This window comes from Rousettus aegyptiacus, unplaced genomic scaffold (genome assembly GCF_014176215.1).
Source record: "Rousettus aegyptiacus isolate mRouAeg1 unplaced genomic scaffold, mRouAeg1.p scaffold_m13_p_12, whole genome shotgun sequence".
Lineage (NCBI taxonomy): Eukaryota > Metazoa > Chordata > Mammalia > Chiroptera > Pteropodidae > Rousettus > Rousettus aegyptiacus.
Window position 1 is genome coordinate 42,837,524 of NW_023416287.1, and position 23,608 is coordinate 42,861,131.

The 23,608-nt window shown below is 35.7% G+C and overlaps 1 protein-coding gene and 1 non-coding gene across 2 annotated transcripts; both read left to right on the forward strand.

Annotated features, from left to right (window-relative positions):
- Positions 1-37: 37 nt before the first annotated feature.
- Positions 38-18,240, forward strand: GINS1 (GINS complex subunit 1). Its single transcript, XM_016124527.2, has 7 exons — positions 38-269; positions 4,299-4,363; positions 6,997-7,095; positions 7,628-7,718; positions 10,479-10,595; positions 14,085-14,159; positions 16,489-18,240. Exons 1-7 carry the CDS (start codon positions 195-197, stop codon positions 16,555-16,557), a joined length of 591 nt encoding a protein of 196 aa, XP_015980013.1. The 5' UTR covers positions 38-194; the 3' UTR covers positions 16,558-18,240.
- On the forward strand, positions 9,476-9,580 carry LOC118610138. The gene has a single exon (XR_004953797.1). It is a non-coding gene; the product is annotated as a U6 spliceosomal RNA (small nuclear RNA).
- Positions 18,241-23,608: the final 5,368 nt, after the last annotated feature.

Genomic DNA, 23,608 nt, shown 5'->3' on the forward strand with positions numbered 1-23,608 from the left:
AGGCCGGGAGGTCTAATAGCGCGTTCCTATTGGCTGGGCGTGTTTGGCGCCAAAGGCAGAGCGGAGGCGAAGGCGAGGACCGGGAGCTGTGGAACTGCGAACGGCAGGAGCCAAGAACGGCGGCTGTGAGTCCGGCGACCGTTTGGCGTGAGAGCGGACGGTCGACAGGGCCACAGGACCGGGGTGTGTCCGTCATGTTATGCGAAAAGGCCATGGAGCTGGTCCGCGAGCTGTACCGTGCGCCGGAAGGGCAGCTGCCCGCCTTCAATGTGAGGAGGGACCGCGAAGACTGGATGGGCGTGCTGCGTATCGGGCTGCCGGGGAGGGCCAGGCCGGGCCGGGCCACGGGGCGGAGCGGGGCCCTCGCGGTTTTTCCCTTGCACTTTCCCGGGAGGGTTTACTTTCTAAACAGAGTCAGTTCCAAAGGCGCGAACCAAGATTTTGGAACGTTGCAGAAGAGTCTGGGAAGAAAAAGAACGTCTTTATGTTTATATCATCCAACTATTAGATGCATTTCCTTATATGAATATATTTCCTTTAGTGTTTCCATGTATAGCTTTCTTACTCTACCTTTGTTTAACCAAATATTTGTTGGGTGCCTGATAATAATCTAGCATTTGTTGTAAACAGGCAAAAGCTAGGCCTCTGGAGCCAGGCTGAGATTCTGGCCTGTCACATGATTTTAGGTCAATTACTCAAGTTTTCTTCGTGTTCAGTTTTCTCTTTTGAAAAAATGGGGAAGATGATAATAATAGTACCCAAGTCTTGGTATAGTGAGGGCTCAGTGAGATGATGTATACCAGATTATCTGAACAATACTTGACATAATGACTAAGTCTTTTCCACTGCTGCTGCAATTAATCACTATTATGAGGTTTCCTATTTTTCTGGTACTATTACCCCCAGTCAGGGTGGTAAACACGACCTACATTATCTCTTGTCCTCATAATAACACTTTGAGGTTAAAACTGTTTTCCATTTTTTCCAGCTAAGTATGCGGAGACTTGGGGAGATTATCTTGCCCAGAGTGACAGCCAATAAGAAGTAAAGCTCAGGATTTAAACCCTGGCAGTCTGGGTTCAGACTTACACTCTGAATTCTATGCTTGACTACATTCCTTATCATAGATAGGGCAGCCACTATGTGGATGGCGGGATACGTTTTGCTGGGATGAGGCATGAAACAGGTAATCGAATGTAACCTGTAAGTTATACCAAAGAGGTATAGACAAGGAGCACAAAGGTGAAACTCCAGTCGAAATGGGTTAGAGATGGGAGGCATTTGAACCACACCTAGAAGGATGAGGTCACTACTCAGAAGGATGTGACCCACCAAAGGATACAGCAAATAGCAGAGACACATGATCACATAGAAAGTATGACTGCCAGAGTGTGTGCAGAGACTACAAAAGTAGGTTCTAGGTCTAGTAGAGTTTGATATTCACTCATAAGGCATTTGGAAGACAAGAGTGATTGGATCGTTTTTTATGTTTTGAGGACATTTATGGCAGCACTGTGGGGAATGTATTGGAGAGAAGAAAGCATGGAGAGATGGTTCTGGGTGGTTATAATGGACCAGGTGAGAGATGGGTATAGTCCAAACTGTGTCTAGCTAGTGTAGTCCTGAAATTGGTGTCTGCATTTTAATGACTTAAAAAACCAAGACTTGTAACTATTAGAACACGGGGAGAGATGGGATGGGTAAGGAATGAGTGGGGAGGAATCGGGACCTTGGGAGGCTTCTCGGGGAGCTGAGTAAATAACATCAGAATTCAGGAGGTGTTTTGGGGAAGGTGATTTTTGAACATTAAGGACACCTGGTTTGATAATTAGGACATTTTACAGATGAGAAAGCTGAGCTGAGAGAAATTATAGATCAGGTTATAGCAAATCGGAGGCAGAGTCTCACTTTGAACATAAATTTCCTAGATTCCAGTATGTTATTCTTTCAACTTCAGGGCAGTTACCTCTTTTAAAAAGTTAAGAGACAACAGTGAGAATTTCAGTAGCGATGATGGAATGAAGCGATGTGTAGATAAGTGTTGCTTTATTACTTTGGGGGAGCGAGACTAAGAAGTTGTAGAATCATTCTCTCTTCTATGTCTTAGTTTGATGGAGAACCTTTTGTACCTTTCATTGGATTCATGCCTTTCACTGACAAACCCACCTGCTAGTGAGGTGACTCAGCAGCCTGGAAGACTTAGCCTTCAGGAGCTGAACACTGACACAGCTGAGCAGGGGCAGACTGAGAATTGATCTGATTGATATGAGGGCCAGTAGGCCCATGACTTGCACAGACTTTCAGGAATCATTCTTTAGAGAGAGGTGACAATCAGTGGGTGTAGAGCAGGGACTTTGTCTTGTTCATTCTAGATTCCCTCATGGTGCTGTGTTTAGCAACTTGAAATTATTACCCACTTTCTATATGCAGAACTGGTAATAATAGTTTGAGTTCCTAGGAAAATTATCTTAGACTCCAAGGGCCTTACAGCCTGAGATAGGGGCATAAAACAGGTACAATTCCCACTACAGATTAAAAAAAAATCTAAATCTGAAAGCTTGTGTATTTTTACAAAATTATTTCACACTAGTCTTTTGTATACCTACAGATCTATTAAATATTACAAGAGTTTCAACTTTCTTAAAATAATATTTGCCAATAAAAAGCATATTTAACTGAGTTCTAATACATCAGACTTTCCCATGATCTTTTTAACTAGCTGTTGAAAGGGAAGGTAGAAGTCTTGCTTACAGTTTTCATCAGGAAATACATCTATTTTATATTTGAGCTGGGTTAAGGCGCTGATTTTCTAATTGTATAAGTAGTGTCAAAGCATTTTTTGTTAATGCATGTATTTTGGTCCTAAAAATAGAGTGGGAAAAGTAGATGGGTTACATATTTTTGGATTGTTGACAGACCTATTGTGTAACATTTATGAATTTCAGAATTCTAGTCTTTTTATCCCTCCAAGGATATTTTTAGGTTTTTAAAAAATTTGTCCCAAGGTGGATAGTATAAAAACTCCTTTGACCTTTCTGTTCTTGCAGTACAACCCAAAATACAGTTCATTTTTTTTTTTTGGTAGTAACCTTTTAAGACCATTTTCCAGTAAATAATAATTTACAAACTGTCACCATACAATGTTGCTTCTGTAGGAGTTTTGGTTTTTGTCACATTTTATTGATTTACACATTTTAACAGATTTTTGAGTTTTGACAAATATCATACATCCTTAAAACCAGCACCCCAATCAAGATTTCTCTCGCCCCAAGGGTTCCCTTTTTTCTTTTGTAGCTACCTCCCACTTTCCAGTCCTCAGTAACCACAGATTTACTTTTCTATGACTACAGATTATATTTGTCTTTTTCACCTATTCTGGACTCAGTGTGCCAGGAGATGCAAACTTTTTCTGTAAAGGGCTGGTTGCAGTCATAAAGTACGTACTTTTGCTCAGCACAGTATATTCAAGATTATCCTTAATCAGTGTGTTGATTGTGTAGTCAGTAATTTTCCTTTTTATTGTTAAATTTTCCATTTTTTCATTGTGACAAAATATATATAACAAAATTTGCCATTTAACTATTTTTAAATGTAAACTTCAATAGCATTAATTAATTGTTGTGCAACCATCACTCCAATTTTCAAAACTTTTTCATTACCCCAAACAGAAACTCTATAACTATTAAGCAATAACTACACCTTCCCATCTCCCCCTCTAATCTACTTTCTGTCTCTATGAATTTGCCTATTCTAGATATTTCAGGTAAGTGGACTCATACAATATTTGTCCTTTGTGTCTGGTTTGTTTCACTTAGAATAATGTTTTCAGGGTTCCTCTATGTTGATACATGTATCAGTACTGCTTTGTGACTGAATAATATTCCATCAAATGGATATACCATATTTGGTTAATCAGTTCAACAGTGCATGGACATTTGGGTTGTTTCCACTTTTTGGCTTTTGTGAATAATGCTGCTCTAAATGTTTGTGTACATGTTTTTATAAGAACGTATGTTTTCAGTTCTTGAGTATATGCCTAGGAGTTGAATTGCTATATAATATAGTAATATGTTTATTTTTTTGAGGAACCATCAGACTTTTTTCCCACAAGGCTGTACCATTTTACATTCCCACCTGCACAATTTCTCCCCATCGTCACCAACACTTGTTATAGCCATTGTGGTAGGTGTGAAAGGACTGTTGCTTTTTGATAAGATGTAAATCAAAGATAAATGTAGTAGAGGTAGAATATTGCTACAGACTTGGTGAGGGGATTAATATCATTTTGTATGTTCTAGGAGGATGGACTCAGGCAAATTCTGGAGGAGATGAAAGCTTTATATGAACAAAACCAGTCAGATGTGTAAGTTTTGATATTTTAAAACAATTTTAAAATATGATATTGACATCAGATAATCTTACATCAGTTTTTAGATGTGATTTGTTTTTGTTTTTCTAATTCTCCATTAGCCTGATTTTACTCTAGGTATACAGGACTATAGGGATTGGTATTGATCCCGGCTATATCTGCAGGGATTCAAGTAGTGTGTAGCATGTGGTGGAGTTTCAATAAATATTTGTTATTTGACTGGTATGACCTCAAAGATATTAGGGTAAACCTAAAAGAGATGAGACATGAGCAAATAAAAACCAGAACGAAGTGAAATATATTGTTTCCACTGCTTGTTTTCATTAATAGATACCTTAGTGCATTGATGAGAAAATGGGCAATTAGTAAACTTAGCAGGAGCAGTAGTGATTTGCAATAGCTTGAGTGGAGTTCACTGAGAACTAGTGCTACAAAAGGCTATAGGTTGGTAGGTGAGAAGACTCTAGATTTATAGAATATTTAGAGCTAATCATGGTAGTTGGCACAATAGAGAATTAGGTCTGTATGATAAACTTCATGAGTACTTGTGATTTGGTGAAGAGTAAGACACAAAAGAGTCTTAAAGACATCAACCTCTAAATCATAGGTCAGATATTGAGATTTTGACCTAGAGAGAAGTTATCTGTGACATGAGGTTTCGTCTTTGGCCTTGTTAGCTACAATGTTTTTATCACTTATTTGGATATAGAAATCAGTAGCATGCTAATAAGATTTATAGAGTTCATGAACTATAGGAGCATTTTCAACTACAGTGTTTAAGGATAGATATAGAAAAGTCTTTATAGATGGAATGAGGAACTGAATCACAACAGGTTTTCAGAAATGTAAGGCATATATGAAGTCTTAAACAAGTTCCCAAGCTATTCATTTGTTTATTCATTCATTCAACAAATATGTACTAAACAATTACGTGCTGACAAAAGGCTCTGGTATTTCAATGGTAAACATAGTAGCCAACATTTCTACCCCTATGTCTAATGTGGAGGACAGATATTAAATACAGATGAACCAAACTGGGATACATGCTGTGAAGGAACACAGCAGAGTGCGAGGAGAGAGAATAATGAATTGAAGATATTATTAGATCGAAGAATCAGAGAAGTTCTCTGCATGGAAGAGACATTTCAGCTGAGGCCTCAAGGAAAAATAGGTTTTTAGAGAGGCAGTTATTGTGGGCAGAGAGTATTCCAGGTGGAGGGAATAGCATATGCAAAGTCACTAAGTCATGAAAGAGGGTGAGATGCTCAAGAAACTGACACAGAGGGCCAATGTGGCTGAAGCTTAGAAAGCAGGCAAAACATAATAACACCAGATGAGATTTTTAAGTGTGTGTGACAGGTGGTAGCACATTTGTGTTTTGAAAGATCACACTGGTTGCTGTGCGGACAGTGGACAGAGGAGCTGAAAGGAGAGGGAGGCATACTGGTCATCCAAGTGACAAGAGAGGTGACTTAGACTCGGTAAAAAGTGAACAGTAAACATATTTTGAGATGACCTAACAGAGTTTGGTCCAGTAAAGGAACGATTTTCCTGTGTTCCCTGTATTTAGAAGTTTTTATAGACTTACTAAAGTACTTTAATATTAGCTTGGGTGTATTTTATTTGTGCTATTTCTTTATAACCCAGAGCATATTGTAAACAATGTGAAGAATAAATTTGATTTTCACAGAGTGGCAGAAGTCTGTAGAACAGATCTAGATAGAAGACATGATTGGTTGAGGCTTATATTTTGCCTCTGTTTTCAGGGTATGGAGCACACACTGTATAAAGGAATCCTTTTCATATTCATCTGGTTCCTTTTAAAACTCCAAAGTAGATTTTCATTCTTTCTGTACATCTGGGTTCCCCCCCCCATTTTTTAAAATTGTGGTAAAATACACATAACATAAAATTTGCAATATTAACTTTTTAAGTATAGAGTTCAGTGGTATTAAATATATTCATAATGTGCACCTCGCCATCATTCATTTTCATAACTCTTCATCTCATAATACTGAAACTCCATACTCATTAAACAGTTATACAATTAGTTTTAAAACTTCTCTAATATCTAAGGAGCTGTACATTTTATAGGGTAGAACCAAATTTTCTCCCTCAGTCTGAAGAACACATGCGCATAGTTGAAGATCAACAAATATTTGATGATGAGTGAAGGATCATTTTAACTCCATTTTAACTCATTTTATTATAACAAGGGGTACTACATAGAATAAAAACATGATATAGGACCATAACCTTATGAGCCATGGTATTAGGTTTGTCTCTTATCCTAGCATGATAAAGGAATTCCAAAAAGTGAGTGAATACAATGTTTGTGTTTTGGAAATAATGGAGATTAATCATTGTGCAAAAAAGCAAAGTACTGAATAAATAGTTAAGTGAAATGCTGATAGTATGATTTTAGGCAAATTATTTGGCTTTTGGCTTTTTTTATCTCTTAACATATTTTAAAAAGCCCTAATATAGAGGCAGGTATAATTTGGTTAGGGTAATTGGTTATAATAATAAAACAAGCATGTAAGTCAATTGTTAGTTGGCTTCGAAATTTTTTTTTAATGTTGAAATATACATATTTGTTCTTTTCCTTTTAAAATGTTCTTAACTAGGAATGAAACGAAGACAGCTGGACGAAGTGATTTGATACCAACCATCAAATTTCGACACTGTTCATTGTTAAGAAATCGACGTTGCACTATAGCTTACCTGTAAGCCTTTCAGTTCTTGATTGGGGTAGCAGAGAACAATGGAGCATTTTCCATGTGGTTTCCTATTTAACCATTTCAAATGGAAAACAAATTCTTAGATTTGTCTCTCTCTTTAAAGAGATTCTAAATTCTTCCCTTCTTTTTATTTTAAAACTTTTTATTATGAAGAGCTGTAATATTGATAAAATTAGGGAGGATAGTGTTCTGAACCCCACCATGGAGCCATATAGTTGTAACAATTTTTAACATTTTGCCATATTTGCTTCATGTTTTATTTATGCTACATTATTGTAGAACATCCATGACATTTTACTACTGAATATTTTAGTATGTATCTCTAATAAATAGCATCTCTATCCAATCCATGTTCATGTTTTCTGCATTGTCCCAAAGACGTCCTCTTACAGTTGGTTTATTTGCCTTAGGAGCCAAATAAACATTTAGGTTGTTGTGAGTCTTTAAGTTTTTCCCGATCAAAACAACTTCTGATATCCGTTTTGTTATGCCATCTAATACCTTTTTAATGTCCTAGATATGACCGATTGCTTCGGATTAGAGCACTTAGGTGGGAATATGGCAGTGTTTTGCCAAATGATTTACGATTTCACATGTCTTCTGAAGAAGTAAGTTAGCACTGTTGTTCAACTTTATGAATTTGGAAAATACTGAGGTTCTGGCATTGTTTTATGATAGTATTTATCTTTTTGTTTTTAACACTTGTTTTTCAGCAGTTTCTGGTCTGTATTTAGTATACTGTGATGAGAATGGTGGTAGCTAAATGCTATAAACTAGTATTACTTAACAAAGAGTCCCATTATATTACTTATTAATGATCTATAAGTCAAACTGGAATTATTTTAAATTACTTAAAACACAAATTGATTATATATTTCTAGTAGGTGTGTTCTAAGGATGAAAAGAATGATAAAGATCTTAATTTTTTTTCCAATCATATTAGTAATATTATTGCTGTTATTTTGAAAGTTTATATATTGAAGAGTAGAGCAAGATAGTATAACACTAGGATTAAAAAGTATTACAATAGGATTAAAAAGTTGGCATTTTTATTAGAGAATTTTCATAAAATGTGTACATATATATGTGTGTGTGTATATATGTTTCTAATCAACATGAATATTTGTAGTGAAACTTGATTTGTTCACTCAGTGAGGCACAAAGCTAGGCCAATATTTGAGGACTCAGGATTGGAGTCAGGCAGACTTGGATTCAAATCTTGGCTCTGCCACTGCCTAATCTTGGGCAAGTAACTTGACCTCTCTCTATGCCTGATTCCTTCAGTTACAGCCACGAGTCATAAATTTAGGCATTCCTAGGGCCACCCTCTTTTCTAATCAACTGGCTACACATTTGAGGGGGGAAGTCCCACTGTCACCTCAAGTTTGGGACCTTGAGCCTCTTGATATCAGTCCAACTTTCCAGAGAGGAGTAAGGAGTTGGAAATCAAGCTTAATCACTTGGCAAGTGATTCAATTTATTGTGCCTATGAAATAAAACCTCCATAAAAGTTCTGGACCCCAAAGCTTGTGTGAGCTTTCCTGCTTGACAATATTTTGTGTGTATTACACAGCAGGGTGCTAGAGAGTGATATGTCCTGATTCCACTGATAGAGAATAGCAGAAGCTTTGTGTTTGGGACCTTCCCATATCTTATCCTATGTGTCTCTTCCTTTGTCTCGTTCTGATTTTTACCCCTTTCACTGTAACAGTAAAGCTATAATTGTAAGTGTAGTGTTTTTCTGAGTTCTGTGTTATTCTGGCAAATTGAACCTGAGGGTTTGTGTGTGTATGTGTTTTCCTAATTAAGGTTATGAAGATTTTTTTCTATGTAGTCTTTTAGGAACTGTATTGTTTTACTTTTCACAAGGAGGTCTACAGTACTGGGATTGATTTTTGTGTTCACTGTAGGAGTCAAGTCGCATTTGAATATGGATAGTGAGATGACTCATCACCATTTATTGAAAAAATTCTCCTTTCTCCACTGCTTTGTGCATGGTGCCACTTTTGTCATAAATTGAGTGTCTCTGGATTTTGGATTGGGGCTTTCTCTTCTGTTTTCTTTGTCTATTCTTGCACCAATTCCACACTGTTACAGTATTATAAATTTATAATAAGTCTTTAGCAAGTATTTCCTTCTTGATCTTTTTCAAGGGTGTCTCAACTATTTTTGACCCTTTGCACTTGCATATAAATTTTAGACTCAATTTGTCAAGTTCCATTTTTAAAAAAAATTAAGATTTTCATTGAGATTGAATTGAATCTATAGATCCAGTGGCATTATTGCATTACATTACTAAATTATCCAATCTATGAACGTGGTATATCCTTCCATATATTTAGATCTTTTAAAATTTCTCAATGAAGTGCTCGCTTCGGTAGCACATATACTAAAATTGGAACGACAGAGAAGATTAGCATGGCCCCTGCACAAGGATGACACGCAAATTCGTGAAGCATTCCACATTTAAAAAAAATTTCCCAGTAAAAAAAAAAATCTGAGATGTAATTCACATGCCATAAATGTTACCCTTTAAAAGTAAACAATTTGGTATTTTTAAAGTATATTCATAGAGTAATGCATCCATTACCACTGTTTTATTCCAGAACATTTTCATCACTCCTAAAAGAAACTCTGTAACCATTATCAGTTTCTTTTCCCTCTTCCCAGCCCTTAGAAGTCATTAATCTACTTTCTGTCTCTATATATTTGCCTATTATGGAATTTTTATGTAAATAGAAATATGCATATGTGGTCTTCTGTGTCTTTCATTTACACGCTTAGCCAGTTTTCAAGGTTCATTTATATGTTAACATGCATCAGAACTTCATTTCGATTTATGGCTGAATAATATTCCATTGTATGGTTATATATATCTAATCTGTTCATTAGTTGATGGACATTTAGACGTTTTTCTCAACAATGTCTTAGAGTTTTCAGAAAAATCAGTGCAGAAATTGAAGAAATTATAATTCTGAAATGGCATATTTTTCATTGTTCTGTTTCTGTGAACTGTTCCTTAGGTCTGAGATTAGGTATGCTGGGATGTAAACTCTGTGAGAACAGATTTTTGTTCATTTTGTTGAATTATCCTAAGTACCTATACCAATGCCTGGTTCATAGTAGGCAATCAATATTTGTATAGATACACCTCAGAAATATTTACAGACCTTTAATTTGTAAAAACAAACAAACAAACAAAAAAAAACTATCTGTGAAGTCTAATAAAACAAGATATGCCTATAATTTAAATGAATGAATGGTTATAGCAGTGATCCATTTGGGGATATGTGCTATTTTTGAAACGTTAAGTATACAGTTTCTGCAAGTTTGTAGTCTTACAACTTTTTCAAATGACCATCTTGCAGATGGAGTGGTTTAATTATTATAAAAAGTCCCTCGCTACTTATATGAGGTCATTGGGAGGAAATGAAGGTTTGGATATTACACAGGATATGAAACCTCCAAAAAGCCTATATATTGAAGTAAGTATATCTCTTAAAAGTGGATTTTTCTTTAATGTATAGATTATGCTGCCATTTGTCTAAGAAGGGAGTATATGAATAGATAGTGGCTTATATTAAAAAGGAAAGGAAACTTAAACCAATACCAAAAATGCTATTTATAGGGGGATGATGGGAATAGGATCAAAGAGCTAAAATTTACTGATTAGAACTGTTTTAATAGTTTTGACTTTGGAACCATGTAAACATTTTACATATTATTAAGTCAAAGTGGTAAACCAACCCACAAAGTTTGAAAGCAAAATGAAACAAATGAACCTATGTTTTAAATTTTTGGATTAGTCAAACTGGATTTTAAATTACCTTAAAACATAAATTGATTATATATTTATAGTGGGTATATTCTAAGGACGAAAGAATTACAAAGAAGTTTTAACCTGTTTTTTTTTTTTTGTAATCATATTATTGGTAATAATTGTTGCCATTATTTTGAAACAGTTTATATATTGAAAAATAGAACAAAAAAGTATGACACTAGGATCCAAGATTTTCAAAATAAGAGATTCAAATATTAAAATGAAAAAGTTAAGTGAAAATCCTATATTCCCAAACTTGAGTTTAAAATATCAGCATGGACTCAGGTTGAATCATTTCTTTTTTTAGAAAAGTATTTCTTACCTCTGTCCACTGACAAAGCCTAGAAACAACAACCAGACCACTAACCATGACCATCCAAATTTTGGAGTCTAAATGCCATTTCCCACTAAAGGAAACCAGGACTCCTTGGAAAAATAAAATAAGAAAAGTTAATTCTAGGTCTAAGGTAAAAAATTTACAAGCTGAGCATGAAACACCTTGTCTTCCTAGAAAGCAAAAAAAGTATCAAGGACTACATGGGGAGTGCTCAAAAGACGGGAATTGGTTTGAAGGCGCTCCCACTGGACAAAGAAGGGATAATTTGAGCATCAAAATGAATGGTAACTGGAGTGAATTGATTCACATCAGTTATGTTAGCAGTACTAATGTATGACGACACCAAGCAACAACAATTATAAGAATTAAAAAAATTTTGGGTCCCCTTGGAGAATATAAGGCATGCAACTCATTTTGAAAAGCAGTAAATAAAAGAATGTAATCAAGCATTCATCCGCCTTTGCTGTACAAACTATCTCGAGGTAGCCAAATTGTTTATAAAGGAAATTTCTTCTTTATAGAATTCCTACTGATAAATGCAATAAGAATAAAAGCACTAGATTAATGACATTTTGTAACCCTAACACATGGAGGCAAATAGCTACTAAAACAAGTGGAAAGGTAATGGAGACCTTAATAGTGGATGGATATTAATGGGTCTGGATAACACCTGGACCTACTGATCAGTCTTAACATCTGTGAACAAATCCAAAGGGCACTGGAGTGAAAAAGAGGAGGCTCTATTCAGGTAATAGTTTGCAAACCAGGGAGAGGCGGTATCAGGCAGAAACTGAAAGTTTGCTCCACTGAGACAACTGAGACCCCTCCACTAGAGGTCACTTTTTATGGAGAATATTCTTGCCCACAGTTCCTATTTTGGTCTGTTTCATGTAATTGAGCTTTTCAAATTGTACAGTTCTGTTTGATTCAAATCATGCAGTTCTGGTTGGTCAGTATAGATGCAAATGAGGATATAATTTGTATAGTTATGGTTGGACAGGGCAGGTCTTAGTCTATTGGTCAAAAGATGAAACCAGGTCTTCCCTGAAGTGGTTGGCTCATAGTGTAAACAAGTGGGGCATAGTGAATGAAGCAGAGTTCAGTCTGAGATTCTTCTTGGTATACAGTGTATGTGAGAAGGAGAAGTCTCTGTCAGCAAATGGCTGCTAGGCTCTTATTATTTATAAAATTTGGGCCCTCCGTTGACCATGGGGAGTCCACTTCAGCAGGTAAAATTTTCTTGGATACGTCAAATGAACCTTTCTTCATGGGGTCCACATATCCAAAAAGGCACAGACAGCTAGACATTGTGCTTTGTGAGGTCTTGCAACAGGACATACATAACACCATTTGCTGGAAAACTAGACCAGATCCAATCCGGTCTTTAGAAATTCAGGGACAGAGGAACATGTTAAATGACCTCACAGGAATTCACAACAAAATCTACCAGACAAACTACTCAGTTCCTTTAACAAATTGCCAAGGAGAAGTGAAAAGGGGGAAAGAACTCTTTAGATTAAAAAAGATTGAGACATATCAGAAACATGTAATGTGCAGCTTTGGTTGGACTCTGATTTGAACAGGGCAACTTGTAAAAAAATTTATGGGATAAATGAGGAAATTTGGATACTAACGATATTTCATAATTTAAATTTTTCAATAAGATAGTATTGAGATTATATTTTTAAAAAGAATATCATTTTGTAGAAATAGATACTAAAATAGCCATAGATGAAATCATCTGTGTCTAGGATTTGCTTCAAAATCTAGAAGTGGGTGAGGGAACAAGATCAGCCAGATGTTAATAATTGTTGAAGCCAGTTGATGGGACATTGAGTTTCATAATTTTAGCCTATTTACTTTTACTTTTGAATATGTTTGAGATTTTCAGTAATATGTTTAAGGAAGTAAAAAGGTGATAATGGTGGTAGGGGTTTTTCTAAAATAGTATTTCTTGAACTCAGTTAAAATACTTTGGGGAGTCGTGGTAAGATTCTGGATGAATTATATGATATGAGGAAATTATCTAGGAAAAGTAGATGACTGAAACTTGCTGCTGGAGTTGGCCTTACTAATACCAACACTATTACTCAGGAAAATAAAACCCAGTCCTGAGTTCTGAAAAACTGAAAAATATTCTGGTTTCCTGTGGCAACTCCTGGAGCTATAGCTAGTTCTATAATCTCTGTAGGGACATTCCCTTCTTTGCAGTTGTGGAAGTGGTTATTAAAAGGCTTCCTTATACCTCCTACCTTCTGAGTAAAAATCTCTCCTGAATCTTATAACATGAATCTGCATCAGCTCTTTCATGATGTACGTCTAAGTATTTCTGGGAAGGAGTCTAAATATCTAAAGAGATTGGAAAAATCTTTTTAAAACAAATTTTGTAGACTTACCTATGACCCATTCTCAGATATTATCTCATGGGAGGGATCCATAGGAGGCAGGTTGGAATGGATCTAAAACATTCTCTTTTCTTTGTAAATATATATTTCAACTGCTTGATATTTCAGGATTTGCAGAGGGGAAAGAATGCAATGATAACTCCCCTTAGCAACTCCCTAGTTTTCCTTGCCGTCAGTGTGACATACACATACACATTCTGAGATTTTGCCCTTTTCTTCCTCCCCATCAAAACAAGACTGCTGGAACCACTAAAATATCCCAGTAGAGTACTAGGCCTGTGTAGACAGAGAAGGAACAAACTGAAAGAAAGCCTAGTACTTTTACTATGTGGGTATTTACATAATCCTTATTTATTTTATGGTCACTACATATTAAAAATAATTTAGATAAAACATCAGTTTTTCCTTCCAGGTGCGATGTCTAAAAGACTATGGAGAATTTGAAGTTGACGATGGTACTTCAGTCCTATTAAAAAAAAATAGCCAGGTATTTTTTTTCTTAAGATACTTTAAATCTTATGAGTGTTGCATGATGGAAGTATTGATATCAGTAGCAAAATAAACTTCACCTTATGTTGATTATTTATACTTAGGCATTATGTTTAATATAAGACTACTTTTCTAAATATAAAGACATGTTGAGGCAGATGTTGCATATAGTAAGAAAAGGTTCATTTACTGGAATATTGCTTGTGTTTAACACTAAGCATTTTCCAGGGAAATTATCATAGTGGGCCTTATTCCAGTTAAGGCACTATTAGATATTGGATTTAGCTCTTTTCTTCAAATTATAATTAATTAAAAAAGTGATAAGCACTCATTTTTAACTTATACTTCACCTTATAAATCCTAGTTCTTTAGCAAACATAGTGATATGGATCAAAAATTTCTAAGTAATATATAAACATAATTTAATGGGGAAAGACTGAAATTGTGAAGTTGTAACTTTAACTGTTTTTCTTACTAAGAATCTCAATATATTGTTTCCTTAGAAGTTCTCATTAGATTAATTCACATCAGCTAAATTTGTTTAAATCTTATCTCAATTTTCTGTAGTAACAGTACAAGAGGAAAAGTGACCTAATGAAACCTACTCTTTTTCTCTTTGCCTCCTATCTTGTTATCAACTGTGACAAAAACATAGAACCGTGGCAGAAAACATAAAGTCTGTTTATGCTGCAGAGTAAAAGAATGCTTCAGGTCATGTGGTTCTTGGGCTTATTTCCCTAAGCAGATGAGTACTCTCAGGGCTTTTAGTAGTTTGTAAAACAAATGTTAAATATTTTAAAGACAGATTTTCAAGGTACTCTAAAATCTTTGATAATTAAGGCAAAATTTCCCTACTTCTATTTTAGAAGTAGTATACTTAATGAATTGAATAATATTAATGAATTGTTACTAATATAAATTAATGTTCTCATAAAAATCTGTATTTGTGGAGGACCTAATGTGAAGCTTTGGTCCATGAGATAAAGCAAGATGTGAGAAAATGTCACTTCTTCCTAAATCACATCTTATGGCTGAATCTCTTTCTTAAGCTTTATGGCTGATCTTCCTACTGGGTATGTGCTCAGACTATATGTGGTGTGATTCTTCAGCAGCAGGGAGTACCTGGGTAGGGCTGGGGCTAGTGGAAACCCAGCTGAGCCCCCCTTCTACCTGTTCTTATGCTAATAGTTGTTTTCTGTGTGGACCATGCAGAAGCCTTCCTCTTGATGATGCTTTTGTTCTCACTGTCACCCTACCCTCAATTTAAAAGGGGGGAAATTTTAAGAAACATGGAATCTACTATAGTTGATATTAAGGGGCTTCTAAAATGTCTGACCACATCTAAAATGTTTTCTATGGAATCTATAATAAACATTAATAGAGACATTTTCTTACCATACATTCATTTATGCTTGTCAATATGGCAAACTAGAAATGAGAAACTTTTTAGAAGACATTGGAATAACTGTTAACTAAACAATTCAATATGCTTCCTGCCCCCCCCTTTTTTTTTTTAAACATTTTACATTCTAAAGGCTTGCGAAGAATTCATTAAGTTAGGTAATAATCCTTGCACCATGTGTCTTGATGACTGGCTTGGCTGCATTTATTTGGTCACGGGTCTCACATAAGTCCTTCAAATGTGTGAGGAAGGACTTTTAGGTGCACAGTGCCGCTGAAGTTACTTTTGAATTTTGCTTTCTTGAATACTTTTGATAATCTCTTCTATTGCAGTGATTTTCCAAAGCATTTGCTCTGTACCTTCTAATATACTGCTTTTCATTTTCACCCAAGTATGTGTCTTTTCCTTGACATTACTTTGGGTCACCCATGAGTTTGGAAAGCCTTTCTGCCTTGCTTCCTGTACCTTCACACTCCAAAGTTTAGAAAATGTTCACTTCTGTTTTAAGCCCCCATGTGTTAAGAGAACATCGGACAAGGAGATTCCTTTCCACTTCAAAATGAGAATGGTATCCTCTCAGGATATGGAGGACCAATTTTACTTTGGTACAGGTGTCTTCTTGTATTGCACGAAAAGCATATACTTCATGGTTGCAAATACTTTAATCCTTGAAAAGTACAGGAGAAAAGTTGCCAATGTTATTAGAATAAATGTTCAGACAAAATCCTAGAAAAGGTTTAATGGAGATATTCTTTCATTGGTCTTACAGCAAATATACTTTAAGTTTAGCTTTTAACTATATATATATATATACTATTGGAATTTGAAAAATGTGCAATCAGTTGCTGCTTTTAAATGATGTAAAATGTAATTTGAAATTCTTTTTCAATAATTTCTCTTTCTCTCCTCCACCTGTTCCCCTCAGCACTTTCTACCTCGGTGGAAATGTGAACAGCTGATTAGACAAGGTGTTCTGGAGCATGTCCTGTCATGACCTCATGCTGAGGGACGAAAAAGCTTCTCTGTGGTGCGAGGCTGAACACATCCACAGAAACTTCTACACTTCTTTCTCTACCCACCCTCGCCCCACCCCTCTTTGGTTTTAAAATTTACATTTTTTAATATAACCAGTACTAAATTTGGCTCAAGAGTATGGTTTGTTTTTATATTGTACATGATTCCTCTTTTTTGTAATCTGTATCTATAATCATAACATTCCTACAGTTATAACAGTGTGTATATGTGCGTTTCTTTTAAAGAAAGTAAACATTACATTAGAATCTTTTAAACAAAAAGAGTTTCACTTGGCCGTTTAGAGAGAAAGTAGGTCCCGGTGCAGCTTGTGTTTCTGATAGTGTGCATTGTGTATCAGGGAGCTGATTTTCTGGAATATGTGTTTCCAAATCACATGGGCAGCTGGAGATGATGGTCTATAAAAATTTTCAGCATATGTAATATTTAATGACAATTGTGTGACTATTTGGGAAGGAAAAAAGGAAGGACACAGTGTTTTGCACATTTCCAACAGTGGTGGCTGTTCTGCCTCATGCCTGTCTGTGAGCTTGTGGAGTTAATGCCAGTATCACCAGTTTAGAAAGGGAAATAGAAATTAGGGTGAGGAAAGAAAGTTTGTACAGTTTCCCTCCAGATTCATATTGACAGAAAAGTCACACAAAGGGTCAGTCAGCTAAGTGGAAAGCAGTTTCATTGCCCAAAGAACTGTGAATGGTAGCATTTGAGAGGCTCAGAGTGTTCCTGCCTGGTGATCAGTGGCCTTTCCCAACTAGTCCCCTCTGTGACCAGGCCAGTAATCTGAAATAGGCATTCAAATTTAAGACTGGATAGCTTGGTACCTCATACACACTATAGATGCAGTTTCATTTTTATATAGGGGAATGTTTCTAGCCAAAATCAAGTTATAGAGATACTTTACCTAGGATATGGATCTGTATGTTTTTATAATAGATCTACTTAGGTCAGTAGGCTGCCCTTTGCAGATTATTTTCATTATTGAAAATAATTTCTCCCCAGAGAGCCAGAGAAGTGACAGGAAAGCTATAAGTTATAACAGATTTGTGAACTCGGCCAAGCACAGTGGTGGCAGGGCCTAGCTGCTACAAAGAAGACATGTGTTGGACAATACTCGTGTGTATGGGCAAAAAACTTGGAGTATATTTGTGACTAATTGTGTAACAGGTTGTTTTTGTTTCTGTTCTATGCAAAGTATAAAAACATTCCTACAAAGTGTTTTAATTTTTTCTTTTGCACCCATGTTATTGATTGCTAAATGTGATAGTCTGATCATGATGCTGAATAAATGGTTTTTTTTTTGTAAAAAAAGAAAAAAATAATGTCTTCCCATACTTTTCAGAGCCAGATCAGATTGTCTTCTAAATCTCTGCTGATAAAGTAAGGAAAATTTCCCTAGTGAATAGGATGGATGATGATAATCTTTTAACTGTAGGCCTGTAGTCACCTCCTTCCTATTTACTCCTAAGAGCACATGGAACTATGGCACATAGGTGAGCCCTCAAGTCCACATGAGTCAGCTGTGAGAATAAATGACTGTGAAGGCCAATACCATGTTGCCAACTCACCATCATTTCTGACCTTAAATTATACAATGTTCTTTTGTGTTTAATTCCCCAAATAAAGTATATTTCTTATTTGAAGTTAATGTATACTAGTTGAAAATTTGAAATTTTAGAGGTTTTATTGATTTACATGACAGGCTATTTAGAATTGTGGCTAGAATTTTAAACATAACCACTTTTTTCTTATTGTGAATGTAATATGTGTAGTTAAAAAAATATACAATGTAGAAAATGAAAGTTAAGTTCCCCCTTTACCTGCTAAATACCACCATCCCATGTGCTGTTAAGCTGGTTACAAATGTAAAGTACAATCCTATTTCTTTTGAGTGGTTTCCTAGTTATTTTCTAGTTTTTGTTCCAAATATCAATGGAATCTTTTTTCTTATTATATTTTCTAACTGGCTCTGGCTGATGTATGAAAGTTGCAAATTATGATATCACTTGACCACATCTATTTATACAAACTCATTTCTTTTTCACCTTGATTTTGTTGTCTAGAACTTTCAGAAAAATGTTGACTACTGCTGCTAATAGCTGGCAGCTTATCTTTTTTTTTTTAAATGCCAATTTATTTATTATTTTTATAGTATATATACATAATTTTTTTAACATTTTATTATTTTATTTTTCCCCTCACCCCTCCTTTCTAGTAACCACTAGTCCAAGGTCCATGTCCATGAGTCTCTGTTTGTCTTGTTCATTTGTTCCTTTTAGCTTTATATCCCACATATAAGTGCTATCATGTGATTTTCTACCTTTTCTGTTTGGCTTATTTCGCTTAGTATGATTATTTCGAGGTCCATCCATGTTGTAAATGGCAGTATTTCATCTCTTATGGCTGAGTAATATTTCACAGCTTCTTTAGCCAATCATCTATTGTAGGACACTTCGGTTGCTTCCATGTCTTGGCCACTATGAATAATGCTGCTATGAATATCAGTGTAAAATATATCTTTTTGAATATGAGTTTTCAAGTCTTTGGGGTAAATACTCAATAGAGAGATTGCTGGATCATATGGTATGTAAATTGTGAGCTTTGTGAGGAAGCTCCATACCACTTTCCATAGTGGCCATACCAATTTGCAGCCCCACAAGCAGTGTATGAGGGTTCCTATTTCTCCACATCCTCTCCAACATGTTATTACTTGTCCTGTTGATGATAGCCATTCTAACAGGTGTGAGATGGTATCTCATTGTGGTTTTGATTTGTATTTCTCTAATAGCTAGCAATGTTGAGCATCTTTTCATATAGTTGGTGGCCATTTATATGTCCTCCAGGGAGAAGTGTCTATTCAGGACCTCTGTCCATTTTTTGACTGGATCATTTGCTTTTTGGTTGTTATTAGGTTGTATGAGTTCTTTGTATATTTTGGATATTAGGCCCTTATCGAAGGCGTTGCTTTCAAATATATTTTGCCATTTGGATGGTTCTCTCTTTACCTTGTCGACGATTTCTTTTGCTGAGCAGAAGCTTTTTAGTTTGATGTAGTCTCATTCATTTATTTTTGCTCTTCCCTTGCCTTTGAGGTCAAATTCATAAAATCCTCTTTAAGTCCAAGGTCCTTGAGTTTCATTCCTATGTCTTCTTTTATGCATTTTGTTGTTTCAGGTCTTATATTCAGGTCCTTAATCCATTTTGAGTTAATTTTGATGTGTAGTGATAGACAGCAGTCTAGTTTCTTTCTTCCGCAGGTGGCTTACCAGTTTTCCCAGCACCACTTATTGATCAAAGAGGCTTTCCTTTCTCCAATGTATATTTTTGGCATTTTTGTCGAAATTATTTGCCCATATAAATATGAGTTTACTTTGGGAGTGTTGATTCTGTTCCACTGGTCCGAGTGTCTACTTTTCTGCCGATACCATGCCGTTTTGATTATTGTCGCTTTATAGTATAACTTGAAGTCGGGCACAGTGATGCCTCCAGCCTCGCTCATTTTTCTCAGGATGACTTTGGCAATTCGAAGTCTTTTGGGCTTCCATACAAATCTGATGATTTTTTGTTCCATAAAAAAATGCTGATGAGATTTTGTTGGGGATTGCATTGAATCTGTATAATTAGGTAATATGCTCATTTTAACTATGTTGATTCTTCCAATCCAAGAACACGGAATATCTTTCCATTTCTTTGTATCTTCTTCGGTTTCTTTTAATAGGGTCTTATAGTTTCCATTATATAGGTCCTTCACATATTTCATTAGATTTATTCCTAGGTATTTTTTGTCTGTGCAATTGCAAAAGGTATTTTTTTTTTCACTTCTTTTTCTGACACTTCATTATTAGAGTATAGGAATGCTATGGATTTTTGAACATTGATTTTGTGTCCAGAGATTTTACTATATTTGCTTATTGTTTCTAGTAGTGTTCTTGTGGAGTCTTTAGGATTTTCTATATAGAGAATCATGTCATCCACAGATGTGACAGTTTGACTTCTTCCTTTCCTATATTAATGCCTTTTATATCTTTCTCTTGCCTGATAGCACTTGCTAGGACCTCCAATTTTATATTGAATAACAGTGGCGATACTGGACAGCCTTGCCTTGTTCCTGATCTTAGAGGGAAGGTTTTTAGTTTTCACCATTAAGTATAATGTTGGCTGAGGGCTTGTCATAGGTGGCCTTTATTATGTTAAGGTACTTTCCTTCTATACCGATTTTGATAAGTATTTTGATCATCAATGGATGCTGTATCTTTTCGAAGGCTTTTTCCACATCTATTGATATGATCATATGATTCTTATTTTTTAATTTGTTTATGTGGAGTATCACATTAATTGATTTGCTATGTTGAACCTTCCCTGTGTCTCTGGGATGAAGCCCACTTGATCATGGTGTATAATCTTTCTAATATGTTGCTGTATTCAGTTCGCTAGTATTTTATTAAGGATTTTTGCATCTATGTTCATGAGAGATCTTGGTCTGTAGTCTTTTGTGTGTGTGTTATCTTTACCAGGTTTTGGTAACAAGGTAATATTGGCCTCATAAAATGAGTTGGGAAGTACTGCCTCCTCTTCGATTTTTCTGGAAAAGTATGAGGAGAATAGGTATTAAATCTTTTTGAATGTTTGGTAGTTTTCACTGGTGAAGCCTTCTGGTCCTGGACTTTTACTTCTGGTAGGTTTTTGATGATTTCCATACTGCTGATTGGTCTATTTAGATTTTCTACTTCTTGATTCAGTCTAAGAAGATTGTATTGTTCTAAGTACTGGTCCATTTCTTCTAGGTTATTGAATTTGGTGTTCTATACTTTTCCATAGTATTCTCGTATGATCCTTTGTATTTCTGCAATGTCTGTCGTAATTTCCCCTTTCATCCCTAATTTTGTTTCTGTTCTTTTTCTTTTTTCTTCAGTGAGTCTAGCCAGGGGTATGTCAATTTTCTTAACCTTCTCGAAGAACCATCTCTGTTGCATTTATTTTTTCTATTGTTTTTTTTTTGTTTTGTTTTGTTTTCAGTTTAATTTCTGCTCTAATCTTGACGATTTCTTTCCTTCTGTTGACTTTAGGCTTCATTTGTTATTCCTTTTCTAGTTTTTTTTTTTAGATGAAATGTTTATTTGGGCTTATTCTTGTTTTTGGAGTAGGCCTGTAATGATATGAACTTTCCTCTTATGACTGCTTTTGCTGTGTCCCAAAAGTTGTGATATGTTGTACTATCATTATCATTCGTTTCTATGTATCTCTTGATCTTTTTATTTTTTATCTGACCCAGTTATTCTTCAGTAGCATGTTGTTTAATCTCCATTTACTTGTGGTTCTTTCCGCTTTCTTTTGATGGTTGATCTCTAGTTTCAAAGCATTATGATCAGAGAATATGATTGATATGATTTCTGCCCCCATATTTGTTGAGGCTATCTCTGTGTCCCAGTATGTTGGTCGATTCTTGAGAATGTATAAGCAGCTGTTTCGAGATGGAAGGCTCTGTAAATATCAATTATGTCCAGTTGGTCTAAAATATCATTTAAGAATGTGATTTCCTTATTGATTTTCTGTTTGGATGATCTGTCCCTAACTGACAGTGGGGTAGTTAGATCCCCTACTATGATAGTGTTTTGGTGTGTTTCGCCATTTAGTTCTGTTAGTAATTGCTTTACATATTCCGGGGCTCCCTGATTGAGAGCATAGATATTAATAGGTGTTATGTCTTCTTGGTGCATGATTCCCTTTATCATTATGAAGTGTCCGTCAGTATCTTCCTTTACCTTTTTTATTTTGAAGTTCTATTTCGTCTGATATTAGTACTGCTACTCTTGCTTTTCTCTGAATGTCATTTGCTTGAAATATCATTTTCCTCTCTTTCACTTTGAGTCTATGTATTTGGAGCTGAGATGTGTCTCCTGGAGGCAGCATATGGTTGGGTTTTGTTTTTTGATCCATTCTGCAACTCTGTTCCTTTTTATTGGTGAGTTCAGTCCATTTACATTCAGGGTGATTATTGAAATATGAGGTCTTCTTGTAGCCGTTTTATCTTTTGCTTTCTGTTAGCTCAGTGTTTCCATTGCTTCCTTGTTCTTATGTTTCTGTTTTCTTGATTTCGTTTGGCTTTTTTGGGTTTTCTCTCTGGTCCTTCTTGTTTTATGTTATATACTTTGGTTCTAAATCTTTGGCCTGTGGTTACCATTATGAACATGAAAAGGATAGTTGTATACATACATTTGTCCCTTTTCTTCTGCATGTGCCTTATCTTCATCCCCTTTGGCAGCTTATCTTTTTTCATGACCTGATTGGAAGGCCACAGTCTCCTTTCTCAATCTTTCTATCCCATGCTTCTCCAGTAAAAATACCAAAACTGATGGTTTCCCACGTGTAACTTGAAGCCTCCAAAGAAATTCAATACCATAATTAAAAACAAAGTAGTAATTAGCAAATATGATTTTTCCAAATGCATTTTTAGAACTTGAGTGATGATCATATGGTTTCTCACTTAATTCCCTAATGTTATGAATTATATGAATAGAATTCTATTGTTGAACTACTTGCATTCCTTAGGCTACACTCTTCTTGGCCATGCTGTATTAATCATTCAGTGAACTGCAATATCTGATTTACTTTATTGGAGAATTTCGTAACTGAGTCATGTTCATTTCTAGTGTTTTGGAAGAGGGGCATGTTTGCTAATTGTATGTATATCTATACTTTGCGTTGTCAGTTATCTGTTCCTGTGAAACAAATGACCCATCCAGAACATCAGCTTTAAATCACACCATTTTAGTAGCTGTCATAATTCTGTGGTTGTCTGGGCTCAGCTTGGTGGTTCGACAGATCTTACTTGGGGGCTCTGCTGACCCCAAGATGGTGGCTGAGTGGCTCCACCTACCATTCTTGTGTGGTCTCTCTCTATCTCCACATGGTTCCCTCCAGCAAGTTGGCTGGACTTCTTAACTGGCAGCTCAGGACTCCTACAGTGTTAAGAGGATGGAAGTGGGCCCTGCTAGTTCTCTGAAACGCTTGGCCTG